The sequence below is a fragment of the Terrapene carolina genome, unplaced genomic scaffold (assembly GCF_002925995.2).
Source record: "Terrapene carolina triunguis isolate 2854851 unplaced genomic scaffold, T_m_triunguis-2.0 Scaffold234, whole genome shotgun sequence".
Lineage (NCBI taxonomy): Eukaryota > Metazoa > Chordata > Testudines > Emydidae > Terrapene > Terrapene triunguis.
In genome coordinates, this window is record NW_020664585.1 from 6,895,695 (window position 1) to 6,923,342 (window position 27,648).

Here is a 27,648-nt window from a genome sequence, read left to right on the forward strand (position 1 = left end):
TGCATTTGGGGCTGTATTCATAATACATTGCTACCTCGATATAACGCGACCCGATATAACATGAATTCGGATATAACGCGGTAAAGCAGTGCTCCGGGGGGGCAGGGCTGTGCACTCCGGTGGATCAAAGCAAGTTCAATATAACGCGGTTTCACCTATAACGCGGTAAGATTTTTTTGGCTCCCAAGGACAGCGTTCTATCGAGGTAGAGGTGTAGTAATGGTTATACAGTTGTGTGACACTGGGTCAGTCACTTCACTTCTCTGTGCTTCAGATTTCCATCTTTAAAATGGGCCTAATAGTATTGTTCTGTCTTAAAGAAGTAATGAGTGTTCTTGCAGTGCTTTAAGGTTATTGGATGACAGATACCATATAAAACCAAGTATTTATACATTCTATTGACGATGACCTGCAAAGGAAGAAGGCCTGAAAGAATGGCAATAAGGTTTTTAAGATTTTTTTTTTTTTTTCCCCCAGCTTGTGTTTCTAGCTTAGAAATATGAAGAATGTCAAATCTGATCTCATCTGGTTTTTCTGGAAAATTAATGATACATCTCAAATATATGAATTGTGATTTTTTTTTTCTTCTACCCTTAACTGAGGGAGTTTGGAGATGGAAACTTTTTGAAAAAGCCATATTGTTCCTAAGTTGTTCAGTCATTTGCGTGAAATAGATGTTAATGAAACACAGCAAAATCAGTTTTAAATTATCTGAACAAAACTCACTTCCTAAATGTGTGTAAGAGTTACCAGGCACTACCATGTGCTAGTCTAATCAGGTGATCGCTAGTCCTGACAGGAGGACTATTTAAGCTGTAAATTCAGCAGGATAAAGATTTAATTTTCTTTGTGTGTCTTTCAGATGCCACAAGAAAACCCAGCGTAGACAGCTTCTCATCAGATTCCTGGTTAGACATGGATGAAGAATCTTGTGATGCTCATACCCGGGAGGAGAAGGAAGACAATTTGGATAAGAACACAAAGTCCTTGGCTGATGGTTCCTCCTCGCCCAACAGCACACACTCTGAAGGGAAGGATGTTGCAGGGAAAAAACAGAAAGCCACAGTAATGAGGTACCTCAAAAGAACTTTGTCCAATGAGTCAGATGACAGTGTAAAGTCAGCAACCCCCACGGACTATCCCAAAACACCAACAGGGTCGCCAGCTACCGAAGTCTCAACCAAATGGACTCATCTCACAGAGTTTGAACTGAAAGGTTTGAAAGCCCTAGTAGAAAAGCTTGAATCTCTCCCAGAGAACAAGAAGTGTGTTCCAGAAGGCATTGAGGATCCTCAGGCACTTCTGGAGGATATGAAGGTGGGTATAACTGCTTTTAAAGTTATAAAATGTATATTCCATAGGCCGTGCACACAATAAAAGTACACAAAGTGAGGCCTCTAGAGTTATGCAAACACTTGTCCTCAATGTGAGGGAAGCCCACGGAGACAAGTCCTAGCACGCATCGCTCCCCTCCTGTTCTGAATGCCACTCAGATCTGGAAGGAGAATATTGCATGGTTGGCCTTCTTGTCTGCATAGACTCCTTCTCCATATTACAGATATGGACATCTACAATCTGATCTGTTTAATCAGGTCCATTCTGGTTGGAACTGCCCTCAGTGTCACAAAGTTTGTGTACCCTTGCAATAACAGTGCATGGTATAGCTCATGTACATAAACACATACATAGAGAGAGTCCTATTTTATATGTGTCCATGTATTTTAATATGCCTTTTTAATCCACTGTGCTTTCAGATATGTCTGATTAGCTGACACAAATGAAATCTACAAGATTTAAATACTTGATCCTGGTGCAAAAACCAGACCCATCTAACTTTCTGACTGGCATTTTCTTTCCTTAGTTCCCCCCTTCTCTTTTTTTGTTTCCCCCATTGTCCTCTGCAGCGTGATGGTTATTGCCTACTGGTACAATGTACTTTCCTTGGAGATGGTGGGATAAGTGAGCGGCTGCTAAAACAGAACTAGTCTGTAGGTAATTGACATAGCATCTGGGATTGTGCAGGAGTGGTGACCTCATCTGGTTTAGGGGCAAAGGGGAAATCTCAAGAATAGGCAAAAAACCTAATTTTCAACATGGTCTAGTTGGTTCTAGTCCCAACTCTGTCACCTTAGGTAAGTTATTTTATCTCTGTTTCTTTTTGTTTCCCTTTCTCTAAAATGGGGATATTCATATTTCCTCACAAAGGTGATGTGAGGATGAATCCATTAGTGTATTATTTTTATTTATTTAATAATTCATGTTTGAGCAGTTTCAGCTAGAAAAAGCAAGGTTAAAATTTCTATTAGCCCTTCCTTTCTAAATTCTGTATTTTTTTAAACTGTATAACCCATCCATAATCATTTGCTCTGATTTGGAATGATGAGTAGTAACCCCCACTCCTGTGCTTTGACCACTAGTCGTTGCTGCCTCTCTGGACAATGTGGTTTTATTTATTATTCTTTGCACCACAGAGTAGAGAAGATGTGTCCTGCTTATCATGTCTTGTGAAGAAAAGTGTGTGTTTATGTTTTAGAAGTATAGGGTCTGTACTTTTTCAACATAAACTATGTCACAGCTGCTTAGAAGCAGCCCAAATGCCATTTAAATAAAAAGACTATAAACATATAGTGTGTAGCCCAGCCATCGTCCACAAACTTGGAGCCTGGAATCACAATACATGATACTCAGAGTGCAATTCTGATCACTGGTGTATCATAGAATATCAGGGTTGGAAGGGACCTCAGGAGGTCATCTAGTCCAACCCCCTGCTCAAAGCAGGACCAATCCCCAACTAAATCCCCAAATCACCCCCTCAAGAATTGAACTCACAACCCTGCGTTTATCAGGCCAGTGCTCAAACCACTGAGCTATCCCTCCAATTGGTTACTGTGTATATGTTTGTATATTTGCACACAATCATGGTAATTGATTTCACAAGCTGCTTTGTGATCTGCCACTATATAATCTGAAATCAGAATTAAGCCCCAAGACCAGGGTTTGAATTGGGCAGAGAAGAAAGGTTGTGATACTCATCCAAGCTCCACCCACAAACCAGGCTCCACTTACAAAATAATCTGCATCCTTTTAAATGCCAAACTGAGATGCTACTTATGGTAAACTGTGCAGATGTTCAAAATATGATTGTGTGTTGTCAGCTGTCCCTCAGTGGGGTTTGTATATATCTATGGACTGTGCTGGGGTCCTTTGGCTTGGTTTCCCCTTGCTGGAGCTCAGATGCTCTGCTAAGGTACTTAGGTTTGGCTCCTTCTTGATTGGGGAGAAAAATAAGGGGCAATATATCCCAAGTTTCATCCTCTTGGGGCACCAAAATGAAATGTCACTCTCAGTAGATTGTGCAGATTTTCAAAATATCTCTGTCCTTCCTTCGTGCTTTGATCAGTAGTGTAATAGACAACAATGTTGACATTTAAATTAGCATCACTGGGGAGTTAACACTTCACTGAGATGAACTGGGTCAGTTAACATCTCTTGGAGTGATTATTTTATGTTCATTGCAAATTCAGGCAGGCATCACTATGTTGATTAAATTTAGCTCACATTCTGTAAGTTGTATTTGCAACCATGAGATATATAGAGAATTGATTTTTAAACCAAAGGTAAGGTGCTGGAGAGAAGGCAGTTGGGGAGAGGTGTAGCTAAGGGGCAAATTAAGCTCTCTGTACTTCTAACTTCTTGAATTTGAAAGGCTCTGAGAGAGTTTTCAGTGGAAATGTTAAAGTTTAGAATGAAAGATTTTCTGTCATAGACTCAGATTTCGATAAAAACAGAGTACATTCCAGGCTGGGAATTTGGTAGGCTACTGAGAGGTCCTGGTTATCTCATGTAGCATGAAAATATTATCTAAGAAGAAACTAAAAACCATGGCAGTTTATCACCACAGACCGCCAAATACAGTGAATGCCTTGGCAACACCATCAAGACTGTCGTTTCAGATGTCTGGTTGCCAGGCTGAAGGGAACACCCTTTTGGTCACCTTCCAGAAGAAGAAGATTCAAAAACTTGAGGGGCTCCAGTCAGACAAACAGTAAGATGCCGGCCCCATATGTCTGCCTGGTTCATTACATTGTGAGAACTGCAGTGACAGCGGCAGATATCAAGGACAGAAGGGGAGATGTAAGAATTCATTTAACTATTAACTTCACACACACACACAGCATAGAGAACTCTTCCTCAAAGTGCATTATGTGGAGTTTGTTTCTTTCTGTCCACAGAGTGAGAGGATGAGTTCTCTGAATACGCCAGTTTGAGTTTGTTGCCAAGAGAAAGCAAGAACACTCCTGTTTCAGCAGGCATCGTTGCTGTACCTGGCTTGGAAAGTCTTTGAATGATTTCAGCTTCTGGTGCTGCCAAGGAGGTTGTTACTATCTGGCTTCAGTACAAATTCAACTCTGGTTCCCTATCTGCACTGAGAGATCCCAATTTTACGGTCTTTTCTGAGGTGGGGTTGGGTTTTTATTTTTTAAAGCATGGGTTCTCAGACTTCCTCAGTGCATGGACCATGATGGTTTCATGGATTATCTCCCCTCCCAGTCACAATTGCATAGACTAATTTCCATCCCACTGGCAATGGAATAATAGCCCTGGGGCAGCTACAGCAGCGGCTTACATGGGAAAGTAATGTTAAGAAAATAGGCAGCGGAATCATCACCATGTGACCAGTCAGCAATCCATGGACCACAATTTGGGAACCATTATTTTTCAGTTTTCTTCCTTCTCTTTTGATCAACTGCTAACAAGGGGATGCTTTCTCTATATATGACAGATCAGCCAATGTTTAGGGATGTATTTTTAATTGACAGATTTCGTGCAGGAGCATATGTGTGCATATACTTTTTAATACTTATGTGTATGTCCTAGTATAGGGTGCATGCAACACACTCCACTACTTTCTCTGACCTGTTGGATGTAGTCTTTCATCTCTGATTCTGGGTCACTTGTTCAGATCTAATCTTGTTTGGTAGTGACTGAAAGTTGTTACCACCTAATAGGTGTTGAGAGGCCTCTAGGAAATGCACTTAGTGGTCTGAGCCCAGCTCTCAGTGGACAGGCATCCATGTCACAAAAACACAACCAACAGTAATTGACCCCCTTGCTGTCAGATAAGTTAAGGATTGAATTGAGCGTAGAGCTGAGCTCTCCTCTTTTCTGGATAGAGCCACACTGGAAAGGCAGTGTGGGGAGGCTTACTCTGGCACTGTCCATATGTCTTGTCAATAAATGGGATTTCAATCTCCAGGGCTGTTAGTGTGGCACCTTTCCTGATTGTAGTGTCCCCATTTAATAGTGTCAGATGACTTAGGAGCTCATATGATGTGTAAGGAACTTACACAAGTTTAGTTTTCAGTGTCCCTTCTTATCAGGAAAATGAATTACTTCACTTCAAAGGGTCTCCTACTTGATTAACAAATAGGCTTTATGTAGCTAATTAAGTTGTATTTGCAATACAGAACAGTAATTCAATCTCCTGTGATCTAAATGTATCCCTGCTTAAGACAGGAGGGTATGAATTGTATATGATTTACCCCAACTGGTTCTGTGAAACTCCACATCACTGAATAAAGTAGTTTGTCTCACCTGTTTAATTACCCATATCCTGTTTTCCAGAGAATATTGTCTCCCTGAAGCATAAAGAAGACTAAAATGTTATATAGAAAAAATCCTTTGAATGGACTACATTAAGAAATGAACCTGCTATAATATACTTTTTTTTATTATTACACATAGAAGAGACTCATCTGAGACTTTACAGATGCAGCAGAATCTTTGGATATCCCTTCAGAGAAGTTGTTTCTTTATATGCTTGTCTCAAAACTGAGTGTAGAAAAGTTGTTTTTTGTAGCATGTAAATTACACACAAAAAATGACATTAAAGAAACATAAGGACAGCCATACTGGGTCATACCAAAGGTCCATCTAGCTCAGTATACTGTCTTCTGACAGTGGCCAATGCCAGGTGCTTCAGAGGGAATGAACAGAACAGGTAATCATCAAGTGATCCATCCTCTGTCACCCATTCCCAGTTTCTGGCCAGCAGGCTAGGGACACCATCCTTGCCCAAGAGTGGAAACCACCCAGAAGTTAAGAAATGCCAGAATTAAGGTTGCCTATGAAACCTCAGTTTTGCCCTCGTGCATATGGATTATGGTACAGTCTTCAATTATATGATTGCATGGTATTTTTTCCACAGAACGCCAGCCTCATTCAGGGTACAGGATGGTTGGTGCACTGGGGATAAATCAGGATTGTGTAGTAAACTGCTCTCTGTAGGACCCCTGCCTCATTTGTTTCAGAAATTGGAAGGTGTGTAACGAATGAGGCAGAGGATTGCAGAAAGAGAAAGAAGAGTCTCCTGGCTAAAGGCAATTGAAAGCTATCCTTGAGAATTGGATTCTATCCCTGCCTCTGCCACAGAGTTCCTTTGTGATGCTGGGTAAGTCACTTAACTCAAACTTTTTACAGGAGCTCACTAAATGTGTGTTCCTCATTTTATGGATGCCTGCCTTGAGACCCTAGGGTCAGATTTGCAGAAGTGTTAAACTGCTGAATTTGATCAGAGCTGTGCTTTGAACACAAAGTGCTGTATAATGCAAAATACTCTGAAAAATCAGGTCCTGTGCATGTCAAATTAAGCATCTAAAATTAGTGGACATTTATTATCTTAATCTCTCTCTGCCTCAGTTCCCCAATATGTATAATGGGGATAATATTACCCACTCATCTCACAGGAGTAGTGTGAAAACAAATCAATTAATGTTTGTGAATCACTTGGTATTATAGTGATGAGCATCATAAAAAAGCCAATGTGGAAATTAATAATTCTGTCTTCAGAGCAGGATTTGACTAGTGTGCAGTTAATAAGACCTAGGGCCATGCATGGAACAGAGAGGAGAAAAGAAAATATTGAATAACTGCTCATTAATTCAGAACCTTCCATCTTGTACACTGAATGAAACAGGGTCCTGTGGAAAAATTAGTATGTGATCATGTAATTAAAGACTATTGTAACACATGCATAAAGGGACAAAATTTAGGTTGTACAGGCAATCTTAGTTCTGGCATTTCTGAACTTTTGAGTGCTCAACTTTGCAACTTCAATAATCCTTTAGCATAGTTTGTGTGTGTAATTTCCTGTGGTTTTTAAAACAGAAAATTGAAAAAAAAAATCTATCTGTGAAGGAGCAGAGAGACTGCAGTCGGGCACAGCAGGGATTAAAGAACACCTGTGGGTTCAGCTAGCCCCGCCCCGTTATGCCTGCAGCCAATGTCAGGCCTGGATGGGGAGGAAGATCCATCTCCCCTGTTTAGGGGTTGAGCAATACAGGACCCTGGGCCAGGTCCTGAGGGAGAAGGAGGGGTCAGGTCTCCCTACAGCCCCCACAACCAACGATCTAGCCACTAAGCTGCCTAGCCACTGAGGGCCCTATCACACCATCACATGGCATCAGAGTGACACCCACATTGTTTATCAGCAGGGTTGGACTCTTTAGATTCTCCACGGAGACCTCTGAGTTTAACAGAGTAACTAATAGCAATAGTACGTTGTAATAGTGGAGGCTGTCATCCTGTGTGTGGGCTGGCACTAGAAGGGAATGAGACACACTGTGCCAGTAGTTTCACACACATTTGCTGACAGCAGAGAAAATGGTGAGACTTGGAAATCTTGGGTTCCATTCTAGACTCTGGAGGGAAATAGTCTCTAGTGGCCACAGGCCCTCCTTCTGCCCCTGTTCCCCCCAAACCTGACCTCCTTCTTCCCCTGTGTTCTCCAACTTGTCTTTGTCCCAGTCCTGTATCTTCACCACCCTGGCTACTTTTCCCAGTCTCCTCACCTAGGCAGTCACACTCTGAACTCCTCAGGCTTCTTATCCCAGTCTCCTTGCCCAACCAGTCCTACTCTTCCTCTGTGGACTCCCCATCTGAGGGCTGGACTCTCTCCCTCATCCAATCTCAGTCTCCCCAGCTCCTTGCCCATTTCTTTTGCCCAGCTAGTCCTAGTTCCCCCTCCCCACACCCTGACTCCTCATCAGATCTGTGTCAGTCATCCCTCTGTCCCCCATGCCTCCCATCTGGTTTCCAGTCCGTCGTCTTGCGCAGCCAGTCTCCCATTTTCCATTCCCACTGGCTCCTCATCTAATCTCCCTACTACCCCTGCTTGATTCCCAGTTCCCCTGGCTCCCGATCACAATCTTTTTATCCAACAAGTCCCAGTCTCCCTTAAAAATCCATTACTCTATTGCCAAGAAATACTGCTTTTTTAAATGGTGGTGACTGTGCTCATGGTAAGACACAATGGAGGTGGTTGCCCTGTCACGTGGATGCAAATCAGGATTAATTTCTTTTACATCAATTTCCCAGCTAGGTGTTGCCCTATAATAAGGATCTTAACTGCAGCGCTAGGTTATGTGGTGAAAACCTCTCAAGTCCCAGACTCTTTGAGTCTTTAAAAACTGTTACAGAAAGTTTGAACTGCATCCTCGACATACAAGGAGCTGTTGCCAAAATGCACATAGCTGGTGGTGAAAGTAATTTTGCCTTTAAGCTTCTAAGAGGGTGTTACAAACAATAATGAGATTAACAGTTTACAATTTTTATCAGATAACACTTGTGAATAAATGTCCTTTTAAGCATCCCAGCTCTGACAAACAGATTGTCCAGACATGCAGCACTTGCTTTACAATCTCAATAGTGGTTCTTTCAGAGAGAGCTGTTTTTGTGGCATGTATGATGTTAGGTATAGTCATGTGACTCTTCAATCAGCAAAGAGACATAAATATCCAGACATAGGGATCCTGCCTGTGCCTGCATGTTTCTGCAGGGAGGAGAAAGTTTTGAGGCAGTCACATATTTTTGTGCAATTATCAAAAAGGGATGGAGGATCCAGACTGTAAATTTGCCATGGTGCACAAAAGACTAGGAGATCTGCCTGCCTAATGCCATTTAAAGTGCAGTAAGGGACATGACCGAGTCACAATACAGATGTCTATATGCTCCTATCCGTATGCACAACAATCATTAGCCCGTGAATCTTTTGCTCTGCGAAGGCAGCAAACATTCCCCCATGGTGCTTTAAACCAGTTCTACATATGGCATCCTGCCTTCTCCTGGTAGGATGTCTTACTGCATTATCTGGGTATGTGCCACTGCCTGCTGTGCTCAGGCTGTTAGTTGGGCCGCGATCTGGTCCTTGGCTACATAGCACCACATCACCCATTTCAGTTTGCTCTTTACAAAAGGACAGCATGTGTAATTTCTTTGTGTTATTCCAAGTGCATTTCCTATTAAAAACAATTAGTGTATTTTAAGATCCTTTTATATAGTGTGTGAAATTTCTAATGATTAAAACTCCACTCTGGGGACTGGGGATGCCTTGTGTCTATTGTTATCTAATTAAGCTTTTTCAAGAAGTTAGTGTAATTGGGAGCAACGCCATTGACATGTCTGTGGTTATCTTGTCAATTCAAATATGAGGTAATTTTGAACGCACAGATCTTGTTTACTTTATTGGAATGATATTTTTTTTTAATTTATGAAGACTCATTTGAGCTTCAGTTTTCAGCAGATCAGTGGAATCTTTGTTAGACTTTTGACTCTTTCAGTGGTTGTTTATAGATACTTGAATCCAAAGTGGAGGACTCTGCCGCTCAGTTTGTAAATATAGGGATAAGCACAGGGAGTTGATTATGGATATTCCCACTAGCACAATGTATTATATATAAAGACAATTTATAATTAGAATAATCCCATGTCTCTACGTTGAGTTACATGGTAATGAAAACTATTCCCCATGGCAGAAGCAGTATGAGCCAGTGAAACCCACTTGCAAGACATCCAGTACAGAGCATTAGAACAAAAGCATTCAGAAAAAAAGCCAATTTGAGGCCAGGGTATTAAGCGTTGTCTGAAGCTTTGTTAATAAGTGTTCAGAAACCTGAGGGCTTTACCCGATTCACAAAAAATTGAGCAGATTTCCACAGGAAAGGTAAGAATAGGTGTAGAGTTGCCAGTGGAGATGACAGTGCTCTTCATCTGAATGCTGATGGAGCTGACAGATTACAATTTGCAATGCTCCATCTTGACTTAAGCGCCTGGTATCTGAAGTACTCAGATACCCTGATGATAGCTGTGTCCCACGCAACTGATGATGGTGATTATTAATTATTTCTATTTCCATAGTGCTTAGGAGCCCTTGTCATGGATCAGGACCCCATTGTGCTAGGTGTTGCATAAACAGAAAACAAAAAGATGTCTTATGACTGCAGGAGGTAGTATTGGTGGACTTGGGTCTTTCCATTGTCTTCATAAGGCTTCATTGCTTTTGGACAATGTTCTTCATGTGCCTTTGAACATTGTCTAACAAGCACCCATGCGTGGTATGTTGTGTTTTTTATTAAATGGAACCTAATTTTCCATTAATAGTACATGATGAGATTTGTAATTCCTTTGCACTCTTTGCAGAAGATTTCACTTTAAATGAACCATGAATTTTAGCAGGTTTACAGTGGATTGAATGTTTGGAGGTTTGGACATTATCAAGTCATTTACAACCACAAAGTTAACCTAGATAGACAGAAGTAACACTCTTCCTACTATTCATCTCTTAAGTTCAAAAATAGCTCTTGACTAATTAAGCTGCTTTCATTTGAAACAGAACATTCTGAAGGAACATGCTGATGACGACCAGAATCTTGCCATTTCGGGGGTCCCTGTGGTAGCCTGGCCTAAGAAGACCACAAAGGTAATAAGTCACATTTGCTATCTTTGCCTGCTAATCATTTCAATGCAAGGTTTCTGTATTCATTCTGCTATAGTTTGATAAGGCATTTAGGGGCTGTTAGCTTTCTTATGATTGATCCCGTATTTTAATTGGCTTATAAAGTCAATCAGATGATGAAACACAGCATTCAAATGCCTCCATAGAGAGAAACTGTTTCACTTCCAGTTTTAAAAAAATCTGTTTAGTCCTTATTTATGCATTTGAATCTTTAAAAACAACTAGAAATTATACTGTTTTCAGACACTTTTCACATTTATGCAACAAGAGCATTAATGTAAAAATTTGAAATTTGACAGCCAGTTATTAAATCATAATAAAGTTTGAGAATGTTCCACGTGCAGGGCCAGTGAGATTCCATGCGCAGGGCTAGTTAGGCAGAACTGCAGGGTCTCAATGTGTGGATGAGATGATGGTATAGGGAGGAGGGGTTTAGATTTATTAGGAACTGGGGAAACTTTTGGGAAAGGGGGAGCCTATACAGGAAGGATGGGCTCCACCTAAACCAGAATGGAACCAGATTGCTGGCACTTAAAATTAAAAAGGTCGTAGCACAGTTTTTAAACTGAAGGCTGCGGGGAAAGCCGACAGGTGCGGAGGAGCACGTGGTTCAGACAGAGACATCTCTTAGGGGAGGATCTATTAATGGAGATTCTCTATGTCCTAGTAAGGAGGAGAGGATGGAAGATGATAAAATACGGGTAAAATATGATGAGAAAATGCAAAGTAAAAATCTTAAATGAACCAAACTATACCATAGAATCTCTATGGATAGTAATTCCATGCTCTAATAATATAGCAGTAGGGATATATTACCAACCACTTGACCAGGATGGTGATAGTGACCGTGAAATGCTCAGGGAGATTACAGAGGCTATAAAAATAAAAAACTCAATAATAATGGGGGATTTCAACTGCCCCCATATTGACTGGGTACATGTCACCTCAGGACAGGATGCAGAGATGAAGTTTCTTGACACCTTAAATGACTGCTTCTTGGAGCAGTCCTGGAACCCACAAGAGGAGAGGCAATTCTTGATTTAGTTCTAAGTGGAGCACAGGATCTGGTCCAAGAAGTGAGTATAGCTGGACTGCTTGGTAATAGTGACCATAATATAATTAAATTTAACATCCCTGTGGTGGGGAAAACACCACAGCAGCCCAACTCTGTAGCATTTAATTTCAGAAAGGGTGACTACACAAAAATGAGGAAGTTAGTTAAACAAAAATTAAAAGGTACGGCACCAAAAGTAAAATCCCTGCGAGCTGCATGGAAACTTTAAATAGATCCTCAACTTAAATGTATACCCCAAATTAAAAAAACATAAGAAAACAAAAAGAGTGCTACCATGGCTAAACAACAAAGTAAAAGAAGCAGTGAGAGACAAAAAGGTATCCCTTAAAAAGTGGAAGTTAAATCCTAGGGAGGAAAATAGAAAGGAGCATAAACTCTGGCAAATGAAGTGTAAAAATATAATTAGGAAGACCAAAAAAGAATTTGAAGAACAACTAGCCAATGACTCAAAAAGTAATAGCAAATCTTTTTAAGTAAATCAGAAGCAGGAAGCCTGCTAAACAACTGGACGATCAAGATGCTAAAGGAGCACTCAAGGACGATAGGGCCATTGCGGAGAAACTAAATGAATTTTTTGCATCGGTCTTCATGGCTGAGGATGTGAGGAAGATTTCCAAACCTGAGCCATTCTTTTTAGGTAACAAATCTGAGGAACTGTCCCAGATTGAGGTGTCATTAGAGACAGTTTTGGAACAAATTGATAGACTAACCAATAATAAATCACCAGGACCAGATGGTATTCACCCAAGAGTTCTAAAGGAACTCAAATGTGAAATTGCAGAACTTCTAACTGTAGTTTGTAACCTATCATTTAAATCAGCTTCTGTACCAAATGACTGGAGGATAGCTAATGTGACGCCAATTTTTAAAAAGGGCTCCAGAGCTGATCCTGGCAATTACAGGCCGGTAAGCCTGACTTCATTACTAGGCAAACTGGTTGAAACTGTAGTAAAGAACAAAATTGTCAGACACATAGATTAACATAATTTGTTGGGGAAAAGTCAACATGTTTTTTGTAAAGGGAAATCATCCCTCACCAATCGATTAGAATTCTTTGTGGGGGTCAATAAGCATGTGGACAAGGGGGATCCAGTGGATATAGTGTATTTAGATTTTCAGAAAGCCTTTGACAAGGTCCCTTACCAAAGGCTCTTAAGCAAAATAAGTTGTCATGAGATAAGAGGGAAGGTTCTCTCATGGATTGATAACTGTTAAAGATAGGAAACAAAGAGTTGGAATAAATGGTCAGTTTTCAGAATGGAGAGAGGTAAATAGTGGTGTCCCTCAGGGATCTGTACTGGGCCCAGTCCTATTTAACATATTCATAAATGATCTGGAAAAAGGGGTAAACAGTGAAGTGGCAAAATTTGCAGCTGATACAAAACTACTTAAGATGGTTAAGTCCCAGGCAGACTGTGAAGAGCTACAAAAGGATCTCAGAAAACTAGGTGACTGGGAAACAAAATGGCAGATGAAATTTAATATTGATAAATGCAAAGTAATGCACACTGAAAACATAATCCCATCTATACATATAAAATGATGGAGTCTAAATTAGCTGTTACCACTCAAGAAAGAGATCTTGGAGTCATTGTGGACAGTTCTCTGAAAACCTCCACTCAATGTACAGCGGCAGTCAAAAAAGCAAACAGAATGTTGGGAATCATTAAGAAAGGGATAGATAATAAGACAGATAGTATCATATTGCCTCTATATAAATCCATAGATGTGGTACTCCTACATCGTGAATACTGTGTGCAATGTGGTCGTCTGATCTCAAAAAAGATATATTGGAATTGGAAAAGGTTCAGAAAAGGGCAACAAAAATGATTAGGGGTATGGAACGGCTGCCGTATGAGGAGAGATTAATAAGACTGGGACTTCTCAGCTTGGAAAAAAGACAACTAAGGGGTGATATGATAGAGATCTATAAAATCATGACTGGTGTGGAGAAAGTAAATAAGGAAGAGTTATTTATTCTTTCTTATAACACAAGAACTAGGGGTCACCAAATGAAATTAATAGGCAGCAGGTTTAAAACAAACAAAAGGAAGTATTTTTTCACACAACGCACAGTCAACCTGTGGAACTCTTTGCCAGAGGATGTTGTGAAGGCCAAGACTATAACTGGGTTCAAAAAAGAACTAGATAAGTTCACGGAGGATAGGTCCATCAATGGCTATTAGCCAGGATGGGCAAGGATGGTGTCTGGGGATCTGGCATTGACCACTGTCGGAAGACAGGGTGCGGGGCTAGGTGGACCTTTGGTCTGACTCAGTATGGCTGTGCTAGGGTGACCAGACGTCCCGATTTTATCGGGACTGTCCTGATATTTCCTTGTTCGTCCCGCGTCCCGACCGATGTGCGGTCGGGACACTGGACAAACAAGGAAATGCTCTGGAGCCCGGAAGTGCTCGGCCCCCCCCCCACCCCTGCCCCGACTCCGCCCCCTCCTCCCCCCATTGGCTCCCTCCCCAAATTCCCACCTCTTCCCCAGGCTCACCATTCCTCCTCCCTCCGCAAGCTCTGGAGGGAGGCCCCGGAGACTCAGGGGAAGCGCGGGGCCGGGGTGAGTGAGAGTCCAGCCTGGCCCCGAGCAGTCAGGACTCAGTCGGGCGGTAGGGAGAGTAGGGGGGCGGCCCGCGGGGCCAGGCGGCGGCTGTTCTCCCCCCCGGGCAGCGGGACTCGGGAGCAGCCGTTGCTGCAGCTCCCACTGCCGCGGGGGGAGGAAGCGGCCGATGGCCAAGCTCGGCGGCTGCGGCTCTGGCGCCCGAACCCCCCGAGCCCGGGCCTGCTGCGGGGACCCAGCAGCGCGCACGCTGCGCCCAGCCCCTGGCCAGTCGCGTCTGGGCTGCTGCCCAACTGGTGCTATCCCGAGGCGGTCCCGGGGCGGAGGCATCAGCAGCCCAGCCCCATTCGTTCCCCTGCGGGACCCGAGCGGGACGGGGGGGCTGGGGCTTGCTGCCCCCACTCCGGGGCCGCCTCGGGATAGCACCAGCTGGGCAGCAGCCCAGACGCGACTGGCCAGGGGCTGGGCGCAGCGTGCGCGCTGCTGGGTCCCCGCAGCAGGCCCAGGCTCGGGGTTTCGGGGGCGCCAGAGCCGCAGCCGCCGAGCTTGGCCATCGGCCGCTTCCTCCCCCCGCGGCAGTGGGAGCTGCAGCAACGGCTGCTCCCGAGTCCCACTGCCCGGGAGGAAGAATAGCCGCCGCCTGGCCCCGCGGGCCGCCCCCCTACTCTCCCTACCGCCCGACTGAGTCCTGGCTGCTCGGGGCCAGGACGGACTCTCACTCACCCTGGCCCCGCGCTTCCCCTGCGTCTCCCGGGCCTCCCTCCAGCGCTTGTGGAGGAAGGGTGGTGTTTTTTTGTCCCGCACCCCCCGCGCATCACTCCCCCCTCCCCACCCTGCGTCCCGATATTTGACTTGGGTGATCTGGTCACCCTAGGCTGTGCTTATATTCTTATTAATGTTAATGCCTGTTTAAAAACTGAGAATTGCTTATAAATGTAGTAAATGCTTTTGACGGAAGAGATGATGTTTAATGATTAGACCAGGAGATTGACTCCTGTGTTCTAGTCCCAGGTGTGTAGCCTATTACAAGTCACTTATGTTCTTGGTGTCTCAGGCCTGGTCTACACTAACACCCCAATTCGATCTAAGGTACGCAACTTCAGCTACGTGAATAACGTAGCTGAAGTCGACATACCTTAGTTCGAATTTACCGCGGTTCAGACGCGGTCCACACGCGGCAGGCAGGCTCCCCCGTCGACTCCGCGGTACTCCTCTCGCTGAGGTGGAGTACCGCAGTCGACGGCTAGCACTTCCTGGTTCGAATTATCGCGTCCAGACCAGACGCGATAAATCGAACCCGGAAGTTCGATTGCCAGCCGTCGAACTACCGCGGTAGTGTAGACAAGCCCTCAGTTTCCCCATCTGTATATTGTGAATAATACTCTTCTTCTTTCACAAGGGTATTGTGAGGCTTAATTAATGTTTATAATGCATTTGAACTCATTAGCTGGATGGTGATGAAAAAGGACAGTGTATTTAAATAGTGGCATATTTACTAAATTCCACAGTTACACAACCCTAGCAGCAGCTCTGTTACATTAGAAAACATTTTATCGCTTATACTTTTACTGTCCTTTTGTATTGTATTAGCTTCATAATACATAATTTCTCCAAAATATCACTGTCAACAAAGAACACATTTCTTTCTGAAAATGTGTTACTTACTATTGTTACAAGTAACTCTTAAAATCACTAGAAAGACACTAGAGCAGGGGTCAGCAACCTTTCAGAAGTGGTGTGCCGAGTCTTCCATTTAGTCACTCTGATTTAAGGTTTCGCGTGCCAGTCATACATTTTAACATTTTTAGAAGGTCTCTTTCTATAATATATAACTAAACTAGTGTTGTATGTAAAGTAAATAAGGTTTTTAAAATGCTTAAGAAGCTTCATTTAAAATTAAATTAAAATGCAGAACCCCCCCCAGAGCGGTGGCCAGGACCCGGGCAGTGTGAGTGCCGCCGAAAATCAGCTCGCGTGCCGCCTTCGGCATACGTGCCATAGATTGCCCACCCCTGAACTAGAGAATAAAATTATTTTTCTCTTTTTTTCCAGTTTATCTACTTTTTGTATAATCTCTTTCAGTCCTTCCCTTCTTTGGTCAATCAGTTCTCCCAGTTTACATGGCTCTTTCATATAGCAACAAGGGAGAGTGAAACCATTGTAAACATCAAAAAATGACAAGGAGGGCTGAGGCAGATGTAAGACCTGAAATACTTTTCAGTTATTTTTTTAACTTTTTATTTTTTAGATTTCAAATTGATGTCTCATTAAATACACATTTATGTTCTAGATGGTAATTATTTCATAGGAACCAGCAGTGTTTATAGTGTATAATATATATATATATTTTTAAACCTTTCTAATTAAATAATTACCACAGAAATTAGGTGGCACCAAAGGAGCCAAATTAGTAAATTACATAGATCTTTAAAAAAACTGCCTAATTTCATCCTGACTTGGGAGAGTGGAATGACCTTCAAGTATCTGCTTAATGGAAATAATATGTTTTAACAACTGGGTAACTACCTGAGAGATAGGGATGCCCTGCCATGAGGGCTCGAAGAGGAATTTCTATGTTTTAGAAGCCTTCTATGGAAGTTTCATTTTTAAATAAACTATGAAATTATATGGAGTAAAAAACTATTAGCCTAATTTTCAAAGGGGTCCTGGGAGGGGGAGGGGGGAGAACCTCTGAAATTGTACAAGCAATTTTCCACATGCAACTTTTTGCTCAGATATTTCTTTCTGCATTCATTTATGTGCCCGCCCATACACAAAACATCTGATCAGAAACTTGTAGGTGTGTAATTGATGGTACAGTTTAAAAGGCTGCTTTAGAAAATGTGGCCCATTATAATTAACTAATATTTAGTAGTTGACAAACCCATCAGAGCAAGTCTTTAATGGAGTGTTTGCTTTACTTGTACGTTTCCTGGCTTTGGGGGTCTAAAGTTGTATAGATATTTTTGAAAGATTATTTTTATTAGTAGTACCTTTATTCAGTTAAAGTCCACTTAACCAGAACTGTTGGTTAGCTGCAATTAAATTGGCTGTACTGAGCTCAGTTGGTCAGGACACAGGGTTTATCTATCATCCAAAAGCTGTTGCTAAAAAAAAATTGCTGATTAAACCACATCCTAGAGTGCATTTGGCACAAATGTTTGTTTTTTTAATTTCTTTCTTTTCCTTGGTTGTTATTTGTTGTTGTTGTTTCATAGATTCCACATATCAATTGGTCTATGGTAGTGCAAATCGTACTCTGGATGCCACTGTATGCAGTGTGCTTGTGTTGCCACTAGTCCCTACTGCAGAAAATAAGAACAGTAAAATATTTTTATAGACTCTGTTTGAATATAAATGGGCAAATCTTTACTGGTAACATTTTAGTGCCTACGTGACTTACTTTGACTTCACTTTTGAAAATGTGACTTTGGCTCCTAAGTCACATAAACATTTTTGAAAAGTTTACCCGACCATGATAGGCAGATGGAAGGCGCTTAGATACTACAGTAATGGTTAGCAGTAAAAAACCTCAAGATATAGATAGGCAGCATACTCTCCGCTCTACCACTGTTGATAGCTGCTTATCGTGTGACCTGTTGAGAGGCATTAAATGGAGCAAGACCTCTGTGACCAGAGGACAAACAATGTGTGGGATTTATAAAATAAAACTAACAAAAAATTAGATCAAAGAGCTTTTGTGCTGCATCTCTTGAGATTGTGGCTTAGGGTAACAACTAGGATCTTAATACTGATGTGTGGGTTTTGTAGGTTCAAAGTTTGTTAGGCTTCCTGTCCACCTTTAAATTGGAACCCTTGATGTTTATTTACAGTAACATTGTTGAGGATGAGAAATGCAACATATTTGTGTTTTAATCTTACATCTTCTTTGAAAACCCATTGGCTATGTGTGTTTTAACCTTTTTGGTACTTCTTTTCTTTTAACAACTTTAAAAGTCAGTGCAAGCATCCCAGTGCTGAAGAACAACCCTGCAATAATAAATGAATACACACAGCAAGCAGTAACAAACATGGAGGGAAAAATCTATAAAGAACCAGACTTCAGTTTCAGATTTCCAAACAAGAACAAAGATTAAAAAATATGAAAAATCCCTTTTAGTGTTCTCTTTAAAATATGTTTTTCTTAATCTGTAATTAGCATGAATCATGTCTTGAGATAAAACACAGAAATGCATTTTGGGTGGATAATGGACAAATAATTGTGAGTTGGTATTTTCTCAGTGAAGTTCTGAATGAATAAGTATTCATGACATAGAAACCATCTCCACAATTGGTAATAGTTAGTCCTCTTGTATCGTAACAGAGAAGCCAAGGATTGAATGGGCTAGGGAGACTTGCCTTAGGGTTGGTTCTTTGAGGCCAGGGTTGAAGCACATTGGCTAGGCAATGTGGGGGGGAAGGTTATGTAAGGAGAAAGTGGGGGGTATTTCACAGGCCTTGATTTCCCCCCCCCTTTTCCATCCCAGAGCCCCTTTAATGAGGGAGAAGATTTGAAACAGAAGAAAAATCCTTCTGGGTGGTAAAACTGGTCAATGGAATGTTGGGTCTTGAAGGCCTTAAGAGTTCCATGACTGTTGAACACAAGACAGGGCAGCTGAAGCCACATGGGAATTTTCGTTTTTGTAGTGCTCAGTATATGTAGTGCACAGCATACCCAAATATGTAAGAGCTCCCTTCTCAAGAGCCTTAGAGTCTAATGGGACAGCAAGTATCCTACAGCACAGTACCACACAGAGAGAGAATGGCAAGAAGAGAGCATTGTAGCTGGGATGCTGGCTACAAGGTTGAGGAGTGTCCTCTCATTCTAAGTTCCTGAAGAAAAACTAGAGAAATGATGTGAAGGCCAGGAAGAAGAGGAAGTGAGCAGATGACATGGTTCCTGCTGTCTTCAGGGAGAAGTCACCGGAAGAGATTTAGAAAGACAGAGCTACAGATGGAGAAGGAAGAATAAAGCCAATGCTGAATGCCAAAATTTACAAAAGAAAAGGGAAATGGTTCTAAAGGAAGGATGGGAAAAGCCCAGAAATGAAGGGAAGAAGGAAGTAAGTGAGAAAGCAGAGAAAGGAAGTAGGAAAAGTTTGAGGAGAGATGCAGAAAAACAAAGACCAGAGAAAACAAAGAGCAGAAGCGAACCACTGGCAAAGCAGAAGACCCCTGTGGAGAAGGAAAGTGAATAATTCACACTGCATAAATAATCCAGTAGTATAAGGGCTTGTTTAATTATGATATTGAATTGCTATTGAAAGAAAATTCATTTAATAATCGGAATTGCATTAGAATAGTCTGCAAATAATATTTTCATATTTAAATTTGAGTCATAGTTTGTATTATGCATTATCAGCATGTATGAAGAGCCACCAGCGTGCTTGGCTCTGTACAAGATGCAAAATAAAACTAGTCCTTGCAGAATCTAAAATTCTGGGGTCTCTTGCTGACCCTGTCCCCCAAACTCATGATTCACAATGAGTGAGCTAGTGGATACAGGCATGTTAGCATAGCTGGGCATCAGGAAACACCTGCCACAGATTGCAGTCCCCTTTTCCCCTTACACTTGTGCTGCATGGGGGATATTTTACCTTTCCTGTGACTAAAGAAGTGGGCCTCCGACTCATGCAGGGCTGTCAGTTTCATTTCATCTTTCATGAGCACTAAAAATTAATTTGATTTAAAAAAACAGAAGTGATGATCAAAAATAGTGTGGGGGGGTTTAAAGTGAAAAGGTGATCTAAAAGAGAGGAAGAATGGTCTTGGAGTTAATGTGCAGGAATGGGAGATGGGGAGCTTCAGTTCTGGGTTCTGTTCCCAATTCTGTTGCAGTCTCTGTGTGACATTAGGCAAATCACACATTTTCTGCACCTTTGTTTCCGCGTGTAAGATGAGGATGATGCTTCTGTACTTTACAAGGCTGTTGTGGGGCTAAATTCATGTTTATAAAGTACTTGGATATTATAGGAAATGGTAGAAGCATGTGATTCATATCATATATAACACTTCTAGATCATATTTGTTCATATTAAAGATGTAAAAGAGCCTTCATTCATGTTAATACTTCCAATTCATCCTAGTTTATAAAACTCCAACATCCACCTATCTCTTGCAATTAATCTTTCAATAGCAATAACATCTTTTCCTGTAGCTGTAGAGCAAGTGAGAATAGCCGATTTTTAAAAATTGCCGCATTCCAATAGTGATTTGTTTAATAAAACCCTTGGCTATGCCCAGGAGCCTAGGATCTATATTGCAATTCCTCATTGAGAAGTCAGGAATATGCAACTTGAATAGATTTCTGAAACCTACCTGATCAGTATATTTGACTGACATATTGTATATTTTCAGACTCAGGGATGGGGGCGGGGGCCACATTTTCCAAATCGGCCGCCTAATTTGGGTGTGGTAATGAACATGTAGGGTCACTCACTCATTCTGGGTGTGTGTGTGTGTGTGTGTGTGTGTGTGCACGTGTAGCTTAGGTGGCCAGCTTTTTAACTATGGCCCATTGCCTGTATATGTGAAAATGTGGTAGAATCCCAATGTTGTGATTCACATGGGGGATGCAAAGTTTTATCTGGAGAATTGGGACACCGGGAGACATGCTAGCAGCTTGTTAGAAAGGAAGGCTCAAATAGTCAGAATTTGGGTCCTGGAAATTCTCTGTATATATTGATTTGACCCAGTCCTGTAGGCCTTACTTCAGGTCTTTAGATTCCGAGGGAGTGTGGCCTAAGTAAGGACTGCATGATTTGTTCCTTCAGGCATGTTTGCACTGTAGCTGGGAGGTGTGATTCCCAGCCAAGGTAGACAGCTCAAGGAGAGCTAGCACAAGTCTAATGTGCTAAAAATAGCAGTCTGGATGTTGCAACATGGGCCGCAGCTGGGGGTAGCCACCTGAGTTTGAACCCAGAGGATCGTGTAGGCTTGGACTCGGGTGGCTAGCCCAAGCCACAGCCTGTGCCACAACATCCACACTGCTATTTTTAGCACATTAGCTCAAGCAGAGCTAGCATAAGACTGTTTACTTGTGCTGGGGATCACACCTCCCAGCTGCTGTGTAGACATATCCTTAGATTGTAAGCCCATTAGGGCAGGTACTGGTTACGTTTTCCTCTCTCTGCTGCTCCATAACTGTAATCTTCCATCAAAAAAGAGTGGCTAACTCATGAATAGTGTCTTGTTGGATAAAGTGCATCTTTCCCACCTCAAAGGTTTCTATCACATGGAAAATCTTATACCTCAAGCTGCATTTCTTGGGGGATAAACTTTACAGTGGGATCTACAGTAGGAAACTGGATAGTAGAAGTTTTATGCTTAGTTCCTTGAACACTCTTTGGATTTGACACAAGAATTTCTCTTTGTAAGTCAAGATGTCTGCATCCTTGATGCAGGACCTGATCCTTGAAGATGCTGAGCACTCTGAGCTTCCAGCGCCTTTCAGGATCCAGATTGACTCCTTTTCCCCTGGTCTTCACCTTCTTCCTCTTTGCCTTAATTTATGCCTTCCAACCTTCCATCCTGGAAGGACTGAATAGAATTCCTTAACTGGCAAAAGGGTTTGCTGCAGTATACTTGAGGCACTCCCTCCTCATCCCTAGGGTTTAACCTTCCAGCTGACAAGGAGAGAAAGAGACCCAGGCCTACAGCCTAGTAGCACAAAGCACGGATCACTAGCCCAGTGGGCTGATCAGGATCTCAAATTTTATCTGTCATGTCAAGAAGCCAAATCCTGAAGTCAACAGTTATGATCTCATATTGATCTAAAAGCTTTCCATTTTGCCTTAGTAGGAACCAAAGATAACATCTGTATAAAGTCCACAGGATTTGGCCCCACCAGAATACGTATAATTTTCAAACTACTTCATATTTGCTGGAAGACAATAGTCAACTGCAATAGCATGTAATTAAAATCTATAGCAGAGTATTCTGGTCTCAGTTCAAGTTGTCTGTGTTGATAACGTCAATAACAATTTCTAAATAACGCATATACTGAGGACCTATTATTTGTTGAAATAGTTAGAAACACAGACAGTGAGCCAGGTTCTGATCTCTGTTACACTAGTATAAACCCAGAGTATTCTAGATTTATACAAGTGTATATGCGAGCAGTAGGTGGACCTGTAACTCTAAATGGCTGGTTTACATTACCACAAATTGTATAAGAATGTTTGCTGGGCCCTCCATAAATACATTTTTACAGTTTTCTCTCTTGATTTTAAGAGCAGATATTTAAGAAATGTCATTTATAACCATGTCATTGGAGTTGTAAAGGAAGTCAAGAGATGTGTATTTAAAGGGGCACTGCACTGTTAGTTTGTACAGGCCAAAAAACTGTTTTGTTTTTTTTAAAGTTTCCCTGTAGTGTTTGTATCTATTGCAGCCTTGTGCCAGTGCATGAGACTCAGTGCGGGAAAGCGACAAAAACAAAAGTGAAACTTAGCAGACTTTCCTGGTCTAAGATGAATAAATTGCAAAAAATAAACAATGGGTTTCTATGGTGAAAAGTAACGGAGATTTTTAAAAATTCTTTCACTGTTAATAATAAAAGTCATGGCAGAGATGATCATGCAACTAAAGAAAAACCGTTACTTTAAACCAGACAGTGCCTCTTTAAATGGTGTCCTGCCTTTTTGTGCGCCTAAATGCAACATTGTGCTTTGGATCAGACATGAGAAATACAAAATAAACTGACTATGAACTGAAGTGCAAACTGGCAAGGCAGATCTGACTGTGTGCAAAACCAAGTAGCATATATGGTCAGATGTTAATTAGACTTTAATTCATATTTGTTTTAATAATCTTAGGTATGTTTAGTAATACAGTGATAGATTTGTATCTTTTACAGTGCTCTAGCTTTCTCATGTTAAGGACATTGAAACGTTTATGTGACAAGAGGGGATTTTCTAAAGTGCTCAGCATTGGCCTAAATCTGCTGCCAGTGAAGTCAACGCAGAGGAGTGCTCTTGAAAATGCCTCATTACATACTTTGTCTTTACTAGCCTTAGTTACTTCCTATCACTGCTACCACCACTGCATTTCCACCGTTGATAGCAACAGTGGAAGTGCTAGGTTAGACCAATTACAGTGTTTTAACCACAGTGTTGTCTAACAGTGCTCCAAGCATTTGTATATGGTACAGCATTAAAAACACAGCTTTTGGAGCCTACCCTAGAACTATCACACGTGGAGCTACACTTACAGTAGCAATATTGGGAAAACTGTGCTAAAACCCTCATCGGGACAAGGCCTAGATAGCTGTTCTTGGGAGTTGCTGTGTAGTTCTCTTGTAAGGAAGTGAAAATAATAAAGTGAAATGGAGATCAGCATTTGGGATTTAAAGCTGAGTCAGCGGAGCTAAAACGGAGTCAGTCTAGTCTATAGGAACAAGAGAACTGGGAAAGGAAGGGGAAAAGGAACTCTGCAGGGATTCTCATGCTACATTTTCTGCTGGTTGTGATACAAATAAAATTTTGCATCAGTTACTCCAGTGCTACTGAAGTGGAAAGGAGATTTAAATTGTCAGATTATGTCTGCCCATAATTTAAAGGTGTTTTGAAGTACAGTTGATCTCACATAATATTGGTTTAATTCTGTCTGCCATTGCTTGCTGCCTGCACTCCTCTGAATGGACTGTGGTTTTGGGCATGTGGTAAAACTTTATTCATGTCACCTTTTATAGAAGGGTGGAAGTTCAGCAGGGTGATTGTCGTCATAACACTGACCACCACAGCCATAAAGACTAATATAGATGGCCATGAGTATCCATTCCTCAGCAGAGACTGCCTGTAGTAAGAGAGACTGCTCAGATACTGGCAGCTTTGCACAAGGTTTTCAGTTTTTTAATTGTGAGAAGCTGATCTTGTCATCATCCCTTCTGGGATGCTGTGTCCTTTGCATTTCTCAGGCTCAGATGGGAAGGTCATATGCTCTTACTCTTCCACTAGAGGAAAATTATTCCCTAGATTGAGATTGTGAGAGGCAAGGAAAGACAGAGGTTAACAAACAAGAATGGAGTTAGATTGAGGACGTATGTTCAATATGGGGCTTGGAAGTGTCTGAAATTGGAGGTGATGGACGTTTCGAGAGTTGCATGAGGGATCTCTCTCATTTTGTGAGGCATGTAAATAGCTGTTGCTTGTGAGCAGGTGGCATAGAGAGGGATACAAAGGCAAATTTTGCTCTGTCTGCTATGAGCTGTAGTGATAACAGCATTGAAACTCAGAGGAACCTGCTCCACTTCTAGCTGCTAACAAATCCTAAAAAAACCTTCCAAATATGTTTATTTCAGAGTGGTTGAAATCCTTAAGCACAAGCAGGATGAGAGACTGCTTGGGGCACCCCACAAAGGCATAAGAGTTGCTGAGGCTACTATGGATTTGCCACACACCTGCTCACCTTCCAGCAGCAAGACTGGAGTGGAAAACAACTGTCAGTCTGATTTCCCACAGCCATTTTGGAGTCCTGCAAACCTTGAAGACATTAATAAATTAATTACCAAGGCCAAATTCTTGAGTATATGTCCCTCTGGATGCTCCACTGTAGGAAGTGTGCACACTAATGCACTCTTGACCAGAGAATGCAAAGCAGTGCCCGTGGGCCCATGCCTGCGCTGAGCAGCGCCACGTGTCTCTAAGCAAGAACATATAAGGAGGCACAGGCCCGCTGCCATTCAGTTCCTTCTCAGTCGTTTGCGGCTCAAGATGGAGCAATTGCGTGTCCGCTGATTCTCAGCTTCCCACTTTTCTGACCATAGCAATTTATCCTTAGGTTTTTTCCTTTATTTTGTTTAGTTACTTTATTTCTTTTTAGTTTCAACATAGTTGTGTTTGGAAAGGGAGTTCTCCGCCCACTTTTTTTCCCCTCTTAGGAATCCTGGGTTTGGTCCATTAGCACTCCAGGTTATGCTGAAGACTCCAGGGTTTAAGGCCTGCCAGACCTACTACAGGTCTTTTTCCCATAGTGACGAGCATTTGATGCCTCAGAGAAACCCATGTCCCATCACAGTGTGAGGTCTGTATGGAGTTTAAAGGCAGGTCCCAAAAAGACAGAGGCTAGACTGAAGTCCTTTCTAATGAATGTTCACTAGCCCCAGCAGGGTTCCCTTCTGTCACTGCCTTCCCCATGCCCCCCTCCTTTGGTACATTGTCCTCAACATCCCTAGCCACTATAGTGGCTGTTGCAGCTTCCAGAGCATCTTCAGAGGCTAAGACATCTACGAAGAAGAAGCCTCTTTCCTCGACCAGGGAGACAAGGAAGCGGGGTAGGTAACCCCAAAAATCCCACTCTGAGACCATGCATCCCTCAAGAGGTACAGCAAAGACTCTGTCTGATACCGGTACCAAGGTGCAGGTACTGCACACAAAGACAGCATATGGAGAAGTCTAATTGACCGCACATGGAGCTACCTACCTCGATATTGACTGACACCTCTTGGCATCAAGATATGAACAGGCCTCCTACTCATGCTCTGCCTTCCCTGCACGACAGCTGTGAGGTCAGAGAAGTTTCTCTACAACCCTCTCCGGTACCACATTCACCTTCTCTGCACTGACCCTCTCTCCAGGCCCCGACTCAGACCAGCACTCTCCAGATTTCTTTCTCCAGAGGGCCTTTTCATATCAAAGGGACTGTAAGCTGTGAGAGCCTCTTCTCCATTATCGTTCAGATACCTGCAACTGCAATCCTCCCAGTCAGACCTTCAGCCTTTGGTACTGTCACCTGTGTCTGAGGCTCCCCTTTTGAGCCCAGGGGCTGATACTACTTTGTACTCTGAGGTCTTGATACAGGGCTCTCTTTTGGCATCATACCAATACACACTGCTGAGTCAGTATTCTGAAGAGAATCTTTCGGACCCTACCAGATGTTCTAGATCCATGGGTTACAAGTACTCATGGGGACTCTTCCCTTATCTGCTGCCCCAGTGGACTTACTGGGGTCACATTGGTGAACAATTTTATAGCGTCCCAGCCAGAAAGAGATCCCAATACCCACTAGTACCACATCATTCACAGGCACCAACTGACCAACCTTTGGCACTGCCTGCTCACCCTCCGGTACCTTATGCCACTTTAGCACCAGAAGTCACTCAAGAACAGCAGGGCCTACAGATTGAGGAAAGCTCTCCCCCATCAGTGAAGTCCTCCTTATCCCTGTAACAGGGTCTGCACCTGCCTCTCGTGTGTGCCCCCTTTTCTCTGTCCGATAGTGCCTGCAAACACAGTTCTTTTCATGGCGGGGACCCAACTCTGGTGGTTGGCCCCCTTTCTCTCGGTTAGCCGTGAGCCTGCTTTTCTTTTTTTGGTCTTACATCAGGGTGGCACCTGCCTCTCGCAACACCACCTCCCCTCCAGCCACTGGTTCTCTTGGCTGGTCTTCAGCAGCTCAGCCCTCTGGCCGAGCCGCACCCACTGTCCCCCCTTCCGGGGTATATTGTCCAAGTTCTTTCTCAGCCCTGGTATGGGGCCATAGCTCTAAGGCTTCTTCCCCGAGGCATTGCCTTCTTCAGCCAACCAGCCAAGGCCCATCTCGGTACCCTCAGCTGGTGTCCTTTTCAGCAGCCCTCCCTGGGCTCAGTCTGCAACTAGACCAGCAGGGCCCATCTCGGTACCCTCGACTGGTCTGGCCAGGTTTTGTGCCTCAGTCCCCCAGGCTCAGCCTGCCCGCACTGACCTTTCGATGGCTCTGCTGGTATTCTATACAGCCAGTCAGGCACCGGTCTTCGGCAACCTTTGCTGGGCTCAGTTCTGTCTGGTGAGCTGTCCACAGTCCTGCTGTTCGTCTAGCCAGCCAAGCACCCGGTCCTCCCTCATCAAACTCCACACAGCAACTGAAGGCTTTGCTCTGCTGCTTGTCTTGTATAGGGCCCTTCTGGCCCTGGATTGGCCACTCCTCTGCAGCCACTTTAGGCTGCCTGGATGACTTCTCGCTGATCTTTTCTGGGGCAGGGTGATGCAGGGCCACGAGGCCTCCACCAGGGGGTCTCCGGTCCTAGTCCATCCTGCCACAACCTCCCAGTGAGGCAGTAATGCCCCCATCAGCCTCTTACGCAGATGACTTTCAGCTCTTCCAAGACCTCATGAAATGCCTGGCAAAATCCCTCCAGATCCCATTAAAAGAGGTCTGGAGTGTCAGCACTCTTTGATGAACAGTTTCAGTATCACCCCTGAGGGATCAATTGCCCTCCCAATCAATAAGTCTCTG

At 42.8% G+C, this 27,648-nt stretch overlaps 1 protein-coding gene across 5 annotated transcripts in view; it reads left to right on the forward strand.

Moving 5' to 3' along the window:
* Positions 1 to 27,648, forward strand: part of KDM2B (lysine demethylase 2B) — a 174,417-nt gene that overhangs the window by 102,425 nt on the left and 44,344 nt on the right. For all 5 annotated transcript variants that reach the window (XM_024196191.3, XM_024196190.3, XM_024196193.1 and 2 more), the window contains 2 exons: positions 863 to 1,317; positions 10,670 to 10,756. In XM_024196191.3, the coding sequence (XP_024051959.1) occupies positions 863 to 1,317; positions 10,670 to 10,756 (542 nt within the window). The remainder of the gene's footprint in view (positions 1 to 862; positions 1,318 to 10,669; positions 10,757 to 27,648) is intronic.